At 43.1% G+C, this 13,084-nt stretch overlaps 1 protein-coding gene across 1 annotated transcript in view; it reads left to right on the forward strand.

Moving 5' to 3' along the window:
- nrxn3b (neurexin 3b) overlaps window positions 1-13,084 on the forward strand; it is a 209,012-nt gene that overhangs the window by 131,929 nt on the left and 63,999 nt on the right. Inside the window, exon 19 of the mRNA XM_068753834.1 lies at window positions 10,644-10,825. Within this exon, the coding sequence (XP_068609935.1) occupies window positions 10,644-10,825 (182 nt within the window). The remainder of the gene's footprint in view (window positions 1-10,643; window positions 10,826-13,084) is intronic.

A 13,084-nucleotide genomic window follows, 5' to 3' on the forward strand; every position in this document is an offset into this window, starting at 1 on the left:
CTCCTCGTGCACTTCCTGCAGTGCTATTCATGTCTCCCTTCACACAGTCCAGCACATCCCCATCAGTATTCATGTCCCACGCTGCAACAATATGAAGTCGGATCGTGATAGGCTGTGCGTTACTGTGGCACCTGTTGCCCTATTGGCTCACACAGATTGATGTCTTGCCTTTGATGATAGTTAAAGTTCCTGTTTTGTCAAAGCTAGCTCAGGGTTCCACTGTGCGATGCTTTCGTTGGATTTCTCATGCATTTGCTCATTCTCATGCATGCTATATATGAGCCAAGATGTGTGAGCCTGGGCTGAGGGACTGAAGTAAGCTTTGAGCAGAGGTTTTGCCTATAGTCCCTGTCCCCGCTACCCATGGCCATTGCAACAATTCCCGCATCCATTTGACTCACACAGAGCGACAGATTTCTTTTGCCTTTCATGAGCTGTTGAAAGCCGCCGTCACTCACTTTGAATTTCTCGTCACTTGCACCAAGTACATCTTCAAAAGGCCGCAACTGTGCCGCCTCGTACGGGTGGGGTTTAGGTATAGGAATGAAAGACTGAAAAGGAAGAAAGAGAAATCTGATAGAAAAAAGAGGGGATAGAAACACTTGATTGCTTCACTTCCAAGCATGCTCAAAAGCTTGACAGACAATTTACTTCTCTTATCAATGAAATAAATAGAGCAGAGTTTTCCAGCTGTAGGTTCACAAACCCAGTCACACATCAGTGTTGTCAATCATTTTATACACATGAAATAAATAGAATAGATTTGAAAATAAATGAATTCTAATTTTAAGATGCATGCCTCAGCTTCAGAGTGACACAGTTTTCTTATTGAAATTGAATTTCTGAAGCAGCGCAGAGTCGTTGGAAGCAGGGCAAATCACTTTAAAAAAAAAAAAAAGGTAAAATTGTATTGACGGCTTAAGTTCCTCAAAGGTTTTTGTCGTGCCGCCAACTTGTTCCTTCTCCTTCTCAGGGAATCCCTTCATTCAGTAGGAATCTTTTCTTGTCTGTCATGATGAGAGTTCTCAGTCGTGCAATGCAAGCCACTGGCCATGCAACACTGGGATGACTTGCAATAGTCCGTTTAGGAACACACGGTAATGCAAGAACATGCTTTTTGAACACTTGATCATCCACATACACACTTTGGGATTGTGAGTGCATTCACTGGCCCACACAAACAAACCAGCAGCAACATTGAGAGCTGTTTGACTTAGGCTTTAATTAGGCTGACACTAAGACACTGTGAGAGGCCGGCATGTTCTGTCCCACTGCCCTCCATATTCCCCCAAGGCAAATTCAGCTAAGTCCTGGCCGCTGATCAACTAATGCACACACTTTCACACGAGCCGTTTCATGCTGTCTGCGCACGCAGATGTTTACAATCGCTTTAAATGCTTGTTCACATCATCTCATCATCAGGTTGTCTTTAGTGAGAGTGAGAGTGGGCCCTCTTGGCTTTTGCCAATCTATAATTTCCAATTATTGCAATAATTACAGCTTTCAAGAAGTACCCTTTACTACCCCCCCCCCCCCCCCCCCCCTCCAACACCACCAATTGATTGCTACTCCTCTTGATTATTTGCAGATTGTAGTCTGGCCTTTTGATCAAGACTGTTGCCACCTTCCTCTTTCTCCTAAACCCCTTCTCGCTTTATTAATAGACGATTAGAAATGGAAAACATTGGAAGTGGTGCAGGATTGACGTCTCTATGGCTTTGTGGCCAAATGGCTAAAAGGAGATGGATTGTGACTCCTTTGCCAGGTTTTCCTCCGATGGCTTTAGTCAGTGCTTTGTTTTGTCTGTGGCTGAATGTCCTTGGAGCAGGGGGCAGAGCTCACGTAAGCCATCTAATCAATGGTGGAGGAGGAGGAGGAGGAGAGAGGGGAGAGGACAGACATTAATTATGAGGTTGACGCATTCAATATAGGGCTGAAGTCAAACCACCTGCCGGAAGGAATTGGAAAACAACATCTATCGAGCACCATTCCAATGTCGGAATGCACTATGTTGATGGAGACGATCCCAACCGCCTAAAATACTGGATTTTTTGGTCAAAACAATTACAATGGAACTGCAATGATAATATTTCCGAGATACCATTGCCTTAATGATCTAATAGAAAGCAGTTTATGATAATTGCTTGGAATTTGAGTGGATTGGGGTGCCTACTGTATTAGCTAACCTAAGCCCACATATTGCAGAATGTATTGGACTTCATGCTCATTGATTGAAGTTTCTTACCAACACTCGGTCTTTCCTGGTGCTTGGATTGATTATGTCAGGCATTCAATGGCCAGCGGTAGAAGCCCCAGAGAGAGGGATTCTGAGTCCTTTTGCGAAAAGACCATTACCTTTGATTGCTTCCATGACAGAATGACCAAACAAATCATCTAATCAAGGTTCTGGTTAATGGCATCCCTCAGTATATGTATTCTTATGTGTTGCCTGTTGAGCAAAGCAGGGTCACAGTGGGCATCAAGTTAAATATTACTGTGGAATGAAAGACCTCAGCTTGAGGGGGAGTGGGGGGGGGGCGCTGACTGCGTCAACTTCTGAAAGCAACAAAGTATAGAAATGTTTTTTAAGCCTCACACTCAAACTAGCATTTTGTTTTTTTAGTTTTTTTTTTTTTTCTATGGAGAGACTCACATCATAGCCGTGGGCGTTGCACTGATGTGCACTTTAAAGCACTCCTATTCAGAAGTAGTGGCGAGGAACTGCTTGTGAGTTAATCAGCGAGCCGTTTGTACAGGTAGTGTTGGGGATGAAATCTTGGTTGCTGCAGACTTTGGTGGCGAGGAAGCGGGGTTGACATGCCAACCACATCACAGCTGGTCTAGCGTTGGAGAAGACAATGAGCCTGTGTTTCGGCGGGTAGTCATTACGTCGAAACAAAAGGAAGCGCAGAGCAAAAAAAAAAAAAAAAAAAGGGTCATCAGTGTTTATTCACATTTTGATTTGTATCTCAAAAACTAAGATCTGTATTGTCAACTTGGTTGCTCGATTGTTTACCCTCTATGGCATTTCAGTTTATCAGATTTGATGATGTCGCTATCAAAGGGAAGATTAGCCTTCCTCCCTGAGTCTGATACCTTTTTAGAATCCCTCCATCCAGCGCGCTCATTTATATTCCTCAGAGGCACGGGAGCATCTGAGATGCACCTTCTCTATAGTATCACACATGAAATAAGGGTTTAAATCATGTTAGCTTTCTCAATGAACTCAACAAAAAGGTAATCTAATAAATTATTTTTAAATAAAATGAAAAATGGCCGAGAAATAGACTACTATTGCAGCTCTTATTGATCTGACTAATGATCAAGTCAGCAGTGGAAAAATCATATCTTCATTTCTCAGAGGGTGAGGGGCCTGGTAAATCTTTTTTTTTCAAATGTATATTTGCTTACAGTGTGATGCACATTTTTTCATTTGATCACCATTCATACAAACAATGCAGGACCAACTTTGCAGTGCAGTTTGTGCGATCTACTTTTCTGACTCCTGATCCAAAAGAAGGCAAGTTTGCACAAAGTTCAGACTGAGTAAATGGGTCCAACTGGGGTTTGACTCATAAAGGCCTTGGGATAAGATGAGTGGCTGAGGTTGCAGTGTTGTATTTGTGTCTGAGGGCTTCTCTGTTATTATTGCAGAGAGAGAGAGATAGAGAGAGTGTTCTGGGCTCTCCACAAAGCTTTGGCAAAGGCAGGCAGGCAGGCTGCACTATCCTCCGGGGAAGATTCAATTATAAATGACGCTTCCACTCGGAGCCATCTTGGAATCCCTTATTCTTTAGGAGATCTTCTTCACCTAATCCTCAGCAGGGTTCGGTGTGGCCTGCCTCTGAAGTTATATGCCTCACACACATTGTGCGTCATGCATTATGAATGATTCGAAGGAGACACTCGTGTCCTAATTTTGCTGAGAGCAGTGTGAACATCAACTCTAGAGCTGACAGAATGCTAATTTTTGCTGTAGAAAGGAGCAGAATTGAGTCTGGTCTTAAATAGCTTTGGTGTGCAAATGTCCTGACATTTATTTATTTTTAATCTGTGTGTGTTTATGCCACCTCAAGTTGACTTTTCTCCACCTTCACTGCCCACCGTTGCCCGTCTGCCTCTCCTCTTTCATCCAGCATCCTTCTGCATCTTTCTTACCTTGTACGATCTTCCCTTTCATCTCCTAGAAATGCCTCCTCCTCTTCTAAAGATTCCACTAGTGGCAGCGTGCAGCATTAAAGTCAGCAGACGGGTCTTATTTGTAGCCTAGAGTGCTGTCCTCCCCTCATCCCCCAGCTTCTGAAGTCCTCCACAGACCCCTTCCTTCTTCCTCTTCCTTTTCCAGCTGCAGATAATAGGAACTGACATCTCCAGAGAACGGAGAGAAACAAAAATCGTTGAAAACCTTTCCTCTCTGTCCGGTTGCCACAATAACAAAAAGGGGGTGTCAGTAATGCGGTGCGAGGCGAGACAGGAGAAAGGGAGAGAAAGAGAGAGAGGAGTGTGGGGGTTAGACTTGCTATCCGAACTTCACAGTAACGAAGGAAGACTTGCGATGGCTCACCCTCTGCTGCTCAGCTGTGTGTGAGGGTATGTTTGCTTCTGTGTACTCACATTTGCCGGAGTGACGATACATGACTTAATGGGTGGCTGTGAGTGGAGCTTCCTGCTCCTCTGTAGTGATCTGAGGACGGCCTGACACTCCTGTGAGTAACGAAACCAATGTCTTTCCCCGTTGCTCTAGGATGTTGTACAGGAGGCGGAGGAGGGGGGTTGCATCACTTGATGCTCTCTCCATCTGTTTCCTGTTCTTCCAGGCTTTTGGTCTTATGCCTGCAAGGAGTGACTTTTCCATTGCTCTCCTCCATTCTCCACCTCTGCCCGTGCAACATGATGCAGATGGCAAATAAAGCTGCTCATCATGGAAATCCATCCATGTCCCCCCCCCCCCTCCGCCTAAGAGGAGTGACTGAACGATGTAAACTGTGTGATTGAGTAGTCTCACCCATCTTCATCAGGAGTCACTGCACCTCCTGACCCCTGCTCCCTCTGGATTGGCCAAACCCTGAGCACTAAATCTCACGCAGCAGAGAGGCCTTAGCGTCTTTTGGCATTATTGAGCAACAAATACAGTCACTGTAGTATATGGCTGCTCAATCCCAGCGGGTGAAGCTTCTGCCCAGCCGATCACAGTTTATCATCGTGGCTACTGGTACTGCAGCAGAAAGCAGCCCGAGCCTGTGCTTTTTTGCAGTTGGGAGTGGGCTCTGGTTCTTAAAGACAGAATAAAATCCATACAACATGGATGTACATTATACATACAATGGTCTGTATGGACTGTATGGGTGAGAAAATGTGTTTCGAGGGTGTTATTAACATAAGTCCCCTTCCACTGATTGCAACAAATGCTAAATATTTACATGCATTTAATGTTTAATCATTAAAATCGAATTCTCAATCCCAGTTCTGTCTGTATTTTATAGCATGCTTTCTGCTCAGATAAGATAACGCTGATCTAAGCTTCCATTTTTCATTCTTTTCACTCTGCCCATTTTGTTTGTTTTTCCCTTGTTTTTCTGCAACTTCTATCATGCATGAATCAATATTGTGTGATAAAGATACAGTCTATTATACCGGGGGAACAGACAGTGTAAATCATTTAAGGCTGGCTGTTTTCTTTGCACGGCCATTCTGCGCCACGCGCCTGCCTGCTCATCAATCATATTCCACATTTTGTTCATTGTCTCTGGTGGATGATGGGATGCACGGTTGCCATGTTTGGTGAAGATGAGGAGAAAATCACGCACTGTAAAAAAAACATTAAACGTCCAACAGCACTAGCATTAACACGCATGCATTGGCTGTAAACTTGCATCTGTTGGCTGATTGAGCAAGAAAGAGAGAATCCAATCATCTCTCTCATTCCTCACCCCATCCCAGAGGGGAGAGGCAACAGTTGGAAGTATGAATTATGGCATGATAAGAGCTTGTAAAACGGAGATAAATCCTGGTGATTACACAGCTCAGTGTCTCACAATTCAATTCCTCTGCCAATGATTCCTTATTGTAGTCACGTGAAGGACAGCAAGCCTAATAATTTCCCTATGTAGGAAGCATGACAATGAGAAAGTTCTTTTGAACGTGATTGAGGAGGCAATTACATTCTGCTTCTGTCGGGATGTTTTTTTTAAGGCTCTCTTTTCCTCGTTCTCTGATGGCAGAAAACGCCACCACATCAAACCATGTTTGTCTTCTCTTTCCATCCCCTGGGGTGCCAGCGCTGCAGAGAGCCCAAGAGAAAACAAGGGGGAAGGCATAAAAGGACAAATAACAAACATGAAGGAGAGAGAGATGGGTTGTGTGTGTGTGTCCAGTATGTGCATAAGAACGCTTCATTTATAAATGAGACTGTATTGACCACCGCTGCTGTACCTTTGCGTCACCCCTCCAATCAGCAGTGTAATGAAGGCATGTTGGAGGTCTGGGTAGTAACGGCACAGAATCAGTGTAATTGCAAGGGCTACGATAAGAAATTTTAACGCAGTGTGCAGTCCACAACTGGGAGATTTTAAAAGTAGCTATTGCAGCTAACACAAAGTGGAATAAAAGTGGCAGTAACTGTAAATTTGGAAATGAGTGCAAAGCCTCTTTACCTCGAGACGACGAGATGAACCAGCGTACGGCAGGAAACGTACATGATTTCCTGTTTAATCTACTATTAGATTAGCGATGCACATGCATTTATAAAACATCACAATGGCATGGAATTGAGCATCACACACCGGAGTTCTCAGGTCTTCTATTGATAATATGTTTGCCTTGCATAGTTCCGGTATTCATCAGCATGTGGGAGGCAGAGAGAGAGGCAGGCATGCAGAAATGTAAGTTTTCTATGTAGAATGTCATAAACATACATTTTTTTCACTCACCTGATCGAGTTGGAGCCACTATATCTTCTTGTCTGCTCCGCCCAGATTTGTCCCGCTGGTCAAGCGCATCAACTCTGGTGACCTTCTGTCATTTTTGTCTCAGCATGAAATTACCACATCCTCCTTTTCTGTTTCTTCATTTTTGCTGCCTGAAGGACAGGGCATGGTTCTGTTCTGCAGACAGGTGTCCTGACCTTCTGTCTGTGCTCCCACGCCTCGGGGGACCACCGTGAAATAGGGGCCAAGGCTTTGACCTAATCTCTCATCTACAGTTTGTCTCTAAACGGAGGCTCACTGCCGAAGCAATGAATCACAATTTTGGAGAGTAAAACCTAGATTTTTAACGCTCTTTTATTGAGATAATTAATTTGATTTCATTGGTAATTAGCTTTTTCTATCACTGCTCAAAAGAGTACCCATAGGCTAAAGCTACCAACAACTTAAACAGCCTTTTTTTTAATGCCTGGAGTCCATAGCAAGGTTGCATGTTTCAAAAGATGGTGAAATACTGCTGGAAAATGCAACAATAGCAAATGACCATGTCTGGAGTAACTGTAAAAAAAACAAAACAGGAAAAGTCACTTTTTGAGGAAGAATTTTCCAAAAAAAGATCATAATTATGACTGCATTTGTTTAATTTTTTTTGACTGGATTAACATTCTAAATGTCGACTCTATAGTTCACTTACCCAAAGGACTTTTAAAAGGTTCAGGTGCTTGAGCCCATCACTTCAGCACGGATTTCCTTTAAAGGCTGTCTTGTTAATGAACCAAGTTGTTTTTCCAGACAGTGAATGTCATTCTTATGTGTTGGTGCACTTTTAATTAAATGCACATTTTAAAAGGTTTTTGCCTGAGCGCTAATGTGTGATCGTCATACCGATAGACTACGCTCTGCAAATCAGTGAAAGCTATTTTTGCATGTTGATTTACTTTATTCAATAAATAAAAAGCCCAGTAGATTATTGGTCTTTGCATTTTGCTCTTGGTCTGTCTCATTTTCGATACTGGAGAAAAAAACGTTGGAATTAACAGTTTTGCTAAAAGCGGTTGAACATTTTAAACACACAATTAATTATTTTCACTTTTATATTACTCTCCTTACAATCTTGCTGCAATGCAGTGATATATCCACACTTGACTGGACCACGCTTGAGACCTCCCTCTGTCTCATCTCTATACATGCAGATTGTCACTCACTGTGTGAACGTGTGAACTCATTCAGTGTTTGCGTGTGTGTAAATAGGTTTGCACACGTCTTTATATATTTAGGCCATATCATTTGCATTTGTTCCTCTGTCAGTGTGTGTGTGTGTGTGTTTGTGTGTGTTTTTCATGGACAACACAAATCTCCTCAATGCGATAATTGGCTCCCTGGAGTGCTTGCACCTTTCCACCCATCATTGTCATCCCTTGCAAAAAAAAAGAATGTGTGATAGATGTGATAGACTAAGTTTGCCAAAAAAAAACTGATCCCGAGTCTGCATGAACTCTTGGCGTGAAGAAACTTTGAGGCAATGAGACAGGGCTTCCAGATGTGGTGCAAAGTGCCTTCATGGGATCAGGGCCTTGTTTTCAGCCATAATGATACCATTGAAGATACAAAAAAAGGTTTTGCTGTGACTGAAGATGTCTGTTGCCTTTAAATGGCTGTAATCATAAAGTTGCTTTTTTTTAGTGTACTGCAACTAACCCAACAGTGTTTACAAGGAGGAAGCCATTCAAGACATATTTCATCACATCAAACAACCTAAAGTCATGTTTCCCCTGGGACAAGGCTTAACTCAACAAAACGCGGCTTTGGGATCAGGCACCATGTTTTGTAGATGTCATAGCAACGCCATGGAAAACTGTCATGGTGACACGCTCGCCTTTTCAATCTCATCATATGGAAGCTGCACACTAAAGCAGCTTTGCTACTAGCATGGTGAACCTGTTTTCTTTTTATGATGCCTCTTCCTGATCAGTCAGTCTTTGCTGTTTCTACTTGAGCCTTAAAAAAAGTAAATATCAAATACTTTCACCAGTTGGAAAACCAAAATCGGGCAATAGCGTCGAGTAGAGGTGCTACCACGCAGTAGGTGCATGTCTTTAGTTCAAGGTTTTCATTGCTGGCGCCTGAGATGTGTAAATTACAGAGCCGTTTGTGTGTCTAAAGCAGGCATGGGCAAACCAAGGCCCGGGGGCCAAATGCGGCCCGTTGGGCTATTTAATCCGGCCCGCCGAACTTGTCCAAATGATATCATTAAATTAAATTGTATTATAATTAAATCTCATTCATTTGACCTTTTCCCTGTAATGCTACTTGTAAAAGGCCAAATCCTTTCATGTGATGGCTTTTGAATGTCATTTATATTAGTTCACACAAACACTCCATTCATCTGTTCCTGGCCCGGCCCCTCTGTCAAATTTTAGAACCCGTTGTGGCCCGCAAGTCAAAAAGTTTGCCCACCTCTGGTATAAAGGCTAACAGAGATGCTAATCTGGCCAATAGAGTCTCTCTGCAGCTTTTCCTCCATCGCATCCATATGTTCTTGCAGTCCCCGGGGTATTATGGACCACAGAGCAGATTGTTGGCTGCTTCACAGGGGAAACACTGAAACAGCTGGGCACCCATCGCCAGGCCAAACACATGTTTAGGTGATTTGGAGAGGATGTGATTGGAAATTGTGAGGATAGACGGGGGAGATGGAGATGATAAAGAAGAAAGGGATGCAGAGGGATAATGAAGGCTGCAGATTTTTTTATATATATAAAAATGAATACATTGATGCAAGACTTCATTACCAGTCCTGTGTCAGCCTCTGAGGTGGGCCGAATGCTTTCCCGTATCCTAAGGCCACAGGCTCTGTTTCATTTTCCATATTGATTCACCCACACATCTACCCGCTGTAGCTCTAATGCCTTTGATCTCTTGATTATCTTTGCCTAAATGTGGATGAGATGGCTGAGCGGCTCAAGAATTCACTGCTTTCATTCTAGAGAATGCTCTAGAAGTTAGAATTGAGTACAATGTTGTGAACAAATAGCACTTCTCTTTTCCTCTGTTCCATGTAATGAGAATTAAAAAAGACAATCCACAAGCAGGTTTCACAGATTTCGTGGCTCAGGGCTTAGCGTGATCCAATCAGAGCTCCTAATCTGACACAGATCTGCATAGTGGCTGATGGATTAATAACAACATGTAATTTTGGACGCCTTCCCTGCCCCTCTTTTTTTCTCTTCACAGCATTTGTCAAATTAAACCAGATGAAGGTTCTTCGATCCCCTCTCCTTTCTTGTGCTATCCTTTGTTCTTTAGTTGCAGGTCTCATATATAATACGTGAGGATTGGGAGACTTATCCGGTTCTGGTCTTACTGACTTTTATTCCCAGGAAAGGGGCAATATTTAAGACATGCATAGGTCATAGATGGCGTCGGAGGAACTGCTTACTTCCACCTAAAAGTTGCTGGTGGCTGAATAACATTAGAAAACCTAAAATAGAAGTTGACACAGTTACATTGTAGCAGCAGCAATATACAGTTAAAGGATTTAGCTATTGATGGCCGTAGTTTGTGTCTTGTTTTGTCAGGAAACAGTCAGGAAGCGTTGTGCTCCTTAATGTCCAGTTAGCCATCTTTGTTCACCACAGACTTACACTGTATCTCTTTTTTTTTGTCTGTTTCTAATAGAACGAATCTAATTGCTTCCATTTTCAACTTGTGTTTCCACAGCTGGCACCACATATATCTTTGGTAAAGGGGGGGGTCTGATTACATACACATGGCCCAATAATGAACGACCAAGCACACGGACGGATCGGCTGGCAGTGGGGTTTAGCACGACCATCAAAGACGGGATCCTCGTCCGCATCGACAGCGCCCCACGACTGGGCGATTACATCATGCTCCACATCGTAAGTACTGCTGTTCTCTTTCAGGAACCCTTGTCCCTTGACAGCCTTTTACCGTATTTACTCAATAAAGTAAATTATTAAATTAGAATGAGACTATACAGCTTGTTGTAGCCTATCATGAACCGTTTATTAGCGATTTTAGTGCCTAATCATTCACCTGTTCTTTTAGCCTCAAGCATTGATGTGTTTCTAGCATTAGAACCATAAGCACCGTCGGCCATGACGACGGCCACAAAACAAATCTTTGATTTATTCCTCAAGGTTTACTTATTACAATCCTGAATTATACAAACGCTGCGGTTCCACACAAGAAAAAACAAAATTATAAATCACTCACCTTCTCGAAGACTCTGCTCACCATCCTCTTCAAGAATAGCACCACTACTCCACCATTCAAACTGACTCTCCGCATGAATAATGAATGCATCTCCCCATATATATGCAGTGCATTCCCACGTGTCAGAGTGAGAAGGTAGAGACCAGGGGAGCCTACGAGTTTGGAATTCTTGGCCAGTCGACTGTACACCCTTAGCTGCATGTTAATAATGTCACTGTGTGACCTTGTGTTTAACTTGCTTGCATATGCATTAACTATTTACATAATCGTCAACAGCTGCTAGCTGCAGAGCATCGATTCAGTGCAACAGATTTGTAGAGGTGGTGTGTTGGAAGAGTGTTGCTGCTGACGCCATCCAGAAAAAAAAAGATGTGATGATGAGGAGGAACTACAGTTGCAAAAGCAGATTGAAAGTCTTTTTCTTCCTAAAGAGCTCCCCTCATCTCTTTAGTGTTGGCCGTGTGGTGCAGAAAAGCAGCCATCTGCTCTGCATAGATGAGGGCCAATGGAAGCACTGTGGAGCTGCTTTGACAGTATAGGGAGATAAAGTTAATCGGTGTGTGTTCATGCATAGGTAAGAGGAAGTGATATGGCATGGGTCGAAGAAGAACAAAAACGCCAAAGGTGCACATTAGCTTGTGAGGGCAGTACGGGGAAATGCCTCCCAGCGTCTCTCAAAAAGATTGAGTAATTGCTGGAACCCCTAAAGGAGAGAGGTGGAATGCATTTATAACTTTGTTTTCCAGTTATCACAGCTCAGCTAGCCAGGCAGGGCATCACTTATACTCTGAGAGTCATTAGGAGGTGAGCGTCTCCTTTCCCTCTGGTCTCATGGCACTAATGAATATATTAATAGGAGATGCATCGACTTCTGTACACAACCTAGTTTTGTGCTGTCTGCGTAAACCTGCACACTGAATATGCTAATAACTTATTGACAGCCAACGGTGTACAAACAAAATGGGTTTCATTTAATATGGACAGTGATTGTACCCTCAAACTGCAAAAGCACTTTGCGAAACACTCCAATGTTCCCTTTTCCTCACAATTACACTGATATTGAACACAAACTAGCCTGTAAATAATTAATTGGACCTTGGCTGGCTATGGAGCTGTGAGACCACTGGATCTGGTTTCATCTTAAGGGACACTGCCTCCCCTCCCCTTTGTTAATTTGATGATATGTTTTGCCTCACATTAAGCTCAGTCACTCTCCAGTTTTAAAATTGTTGGAATATTGGTCGCCACAATAGTGCCTTCTTGTAATTTGCGCTGAGTGAGTTGTAGCGCCTCTTATTTTTATCCACATGAGCACCCTTACCTCTGATTGGGTACCGCCACCCCTCTGTTAGTCAAGAGACCCTCCCCTATACACCTAAACAACCGTATTGTTTTGCATGGCAGTTGGATTGGATGGAACCATCTGGCATGCCATGTCCTAAATGTGTCTTTGGTAGTTTAAGAGAGCGGCACTGCAAATGTCCTTGTTAAAACGGATGAAAAACAGCAAAAGAAATAAACGGGGGCCTCCAAACAGCTGCAGTGCAAATGACTCGGAGCCTGTTGGAATCGTTGCACCCACAAACACCTGCCTTCCCCATCGCCTGCCACCTACAGAGGCGACACACACAGCGCTAGCACAGTGCACCTGACTGCTGCAGGGGGTACCAAGGCAAATGATTGCTTCATTGAAAAGGATAATGAGCTCGGATGTCAGGTTTGTATCATTTAACACAACTACGCCTCAGGAAATAGAACATGATTGCACGGAGTCTCTCGCCAGGTTTACTATGTATGTAAGAACTGTAAAAATGTGTCTTTAACTCTGCATGTTGTGAAATGCACACACAAAAAATTGTGAAATAAAAAAAATACATCTGAGATGGACTAGAAAGAATTCAGCAAGGAGGAACCTCCCCTAA

This window comes from Brachionichthys hirsutus, chromosome 20, assembly GCF_040956055.1.
Source record: "Brachionichthys hirsutus isolate HB-005 chromosome 20, CSIRO-AGI_Bhir_v1, whole genome shotgun sequence".
In the NCBI taxonomy this organism is placed as follows: domain Eukaryota; kingdom Metazoa; phylum Chordata; class Actinopteri; order Lophiiformes; family Brachionichthyidae; genus Brachionichthys; species Brachionichthys hirsutus.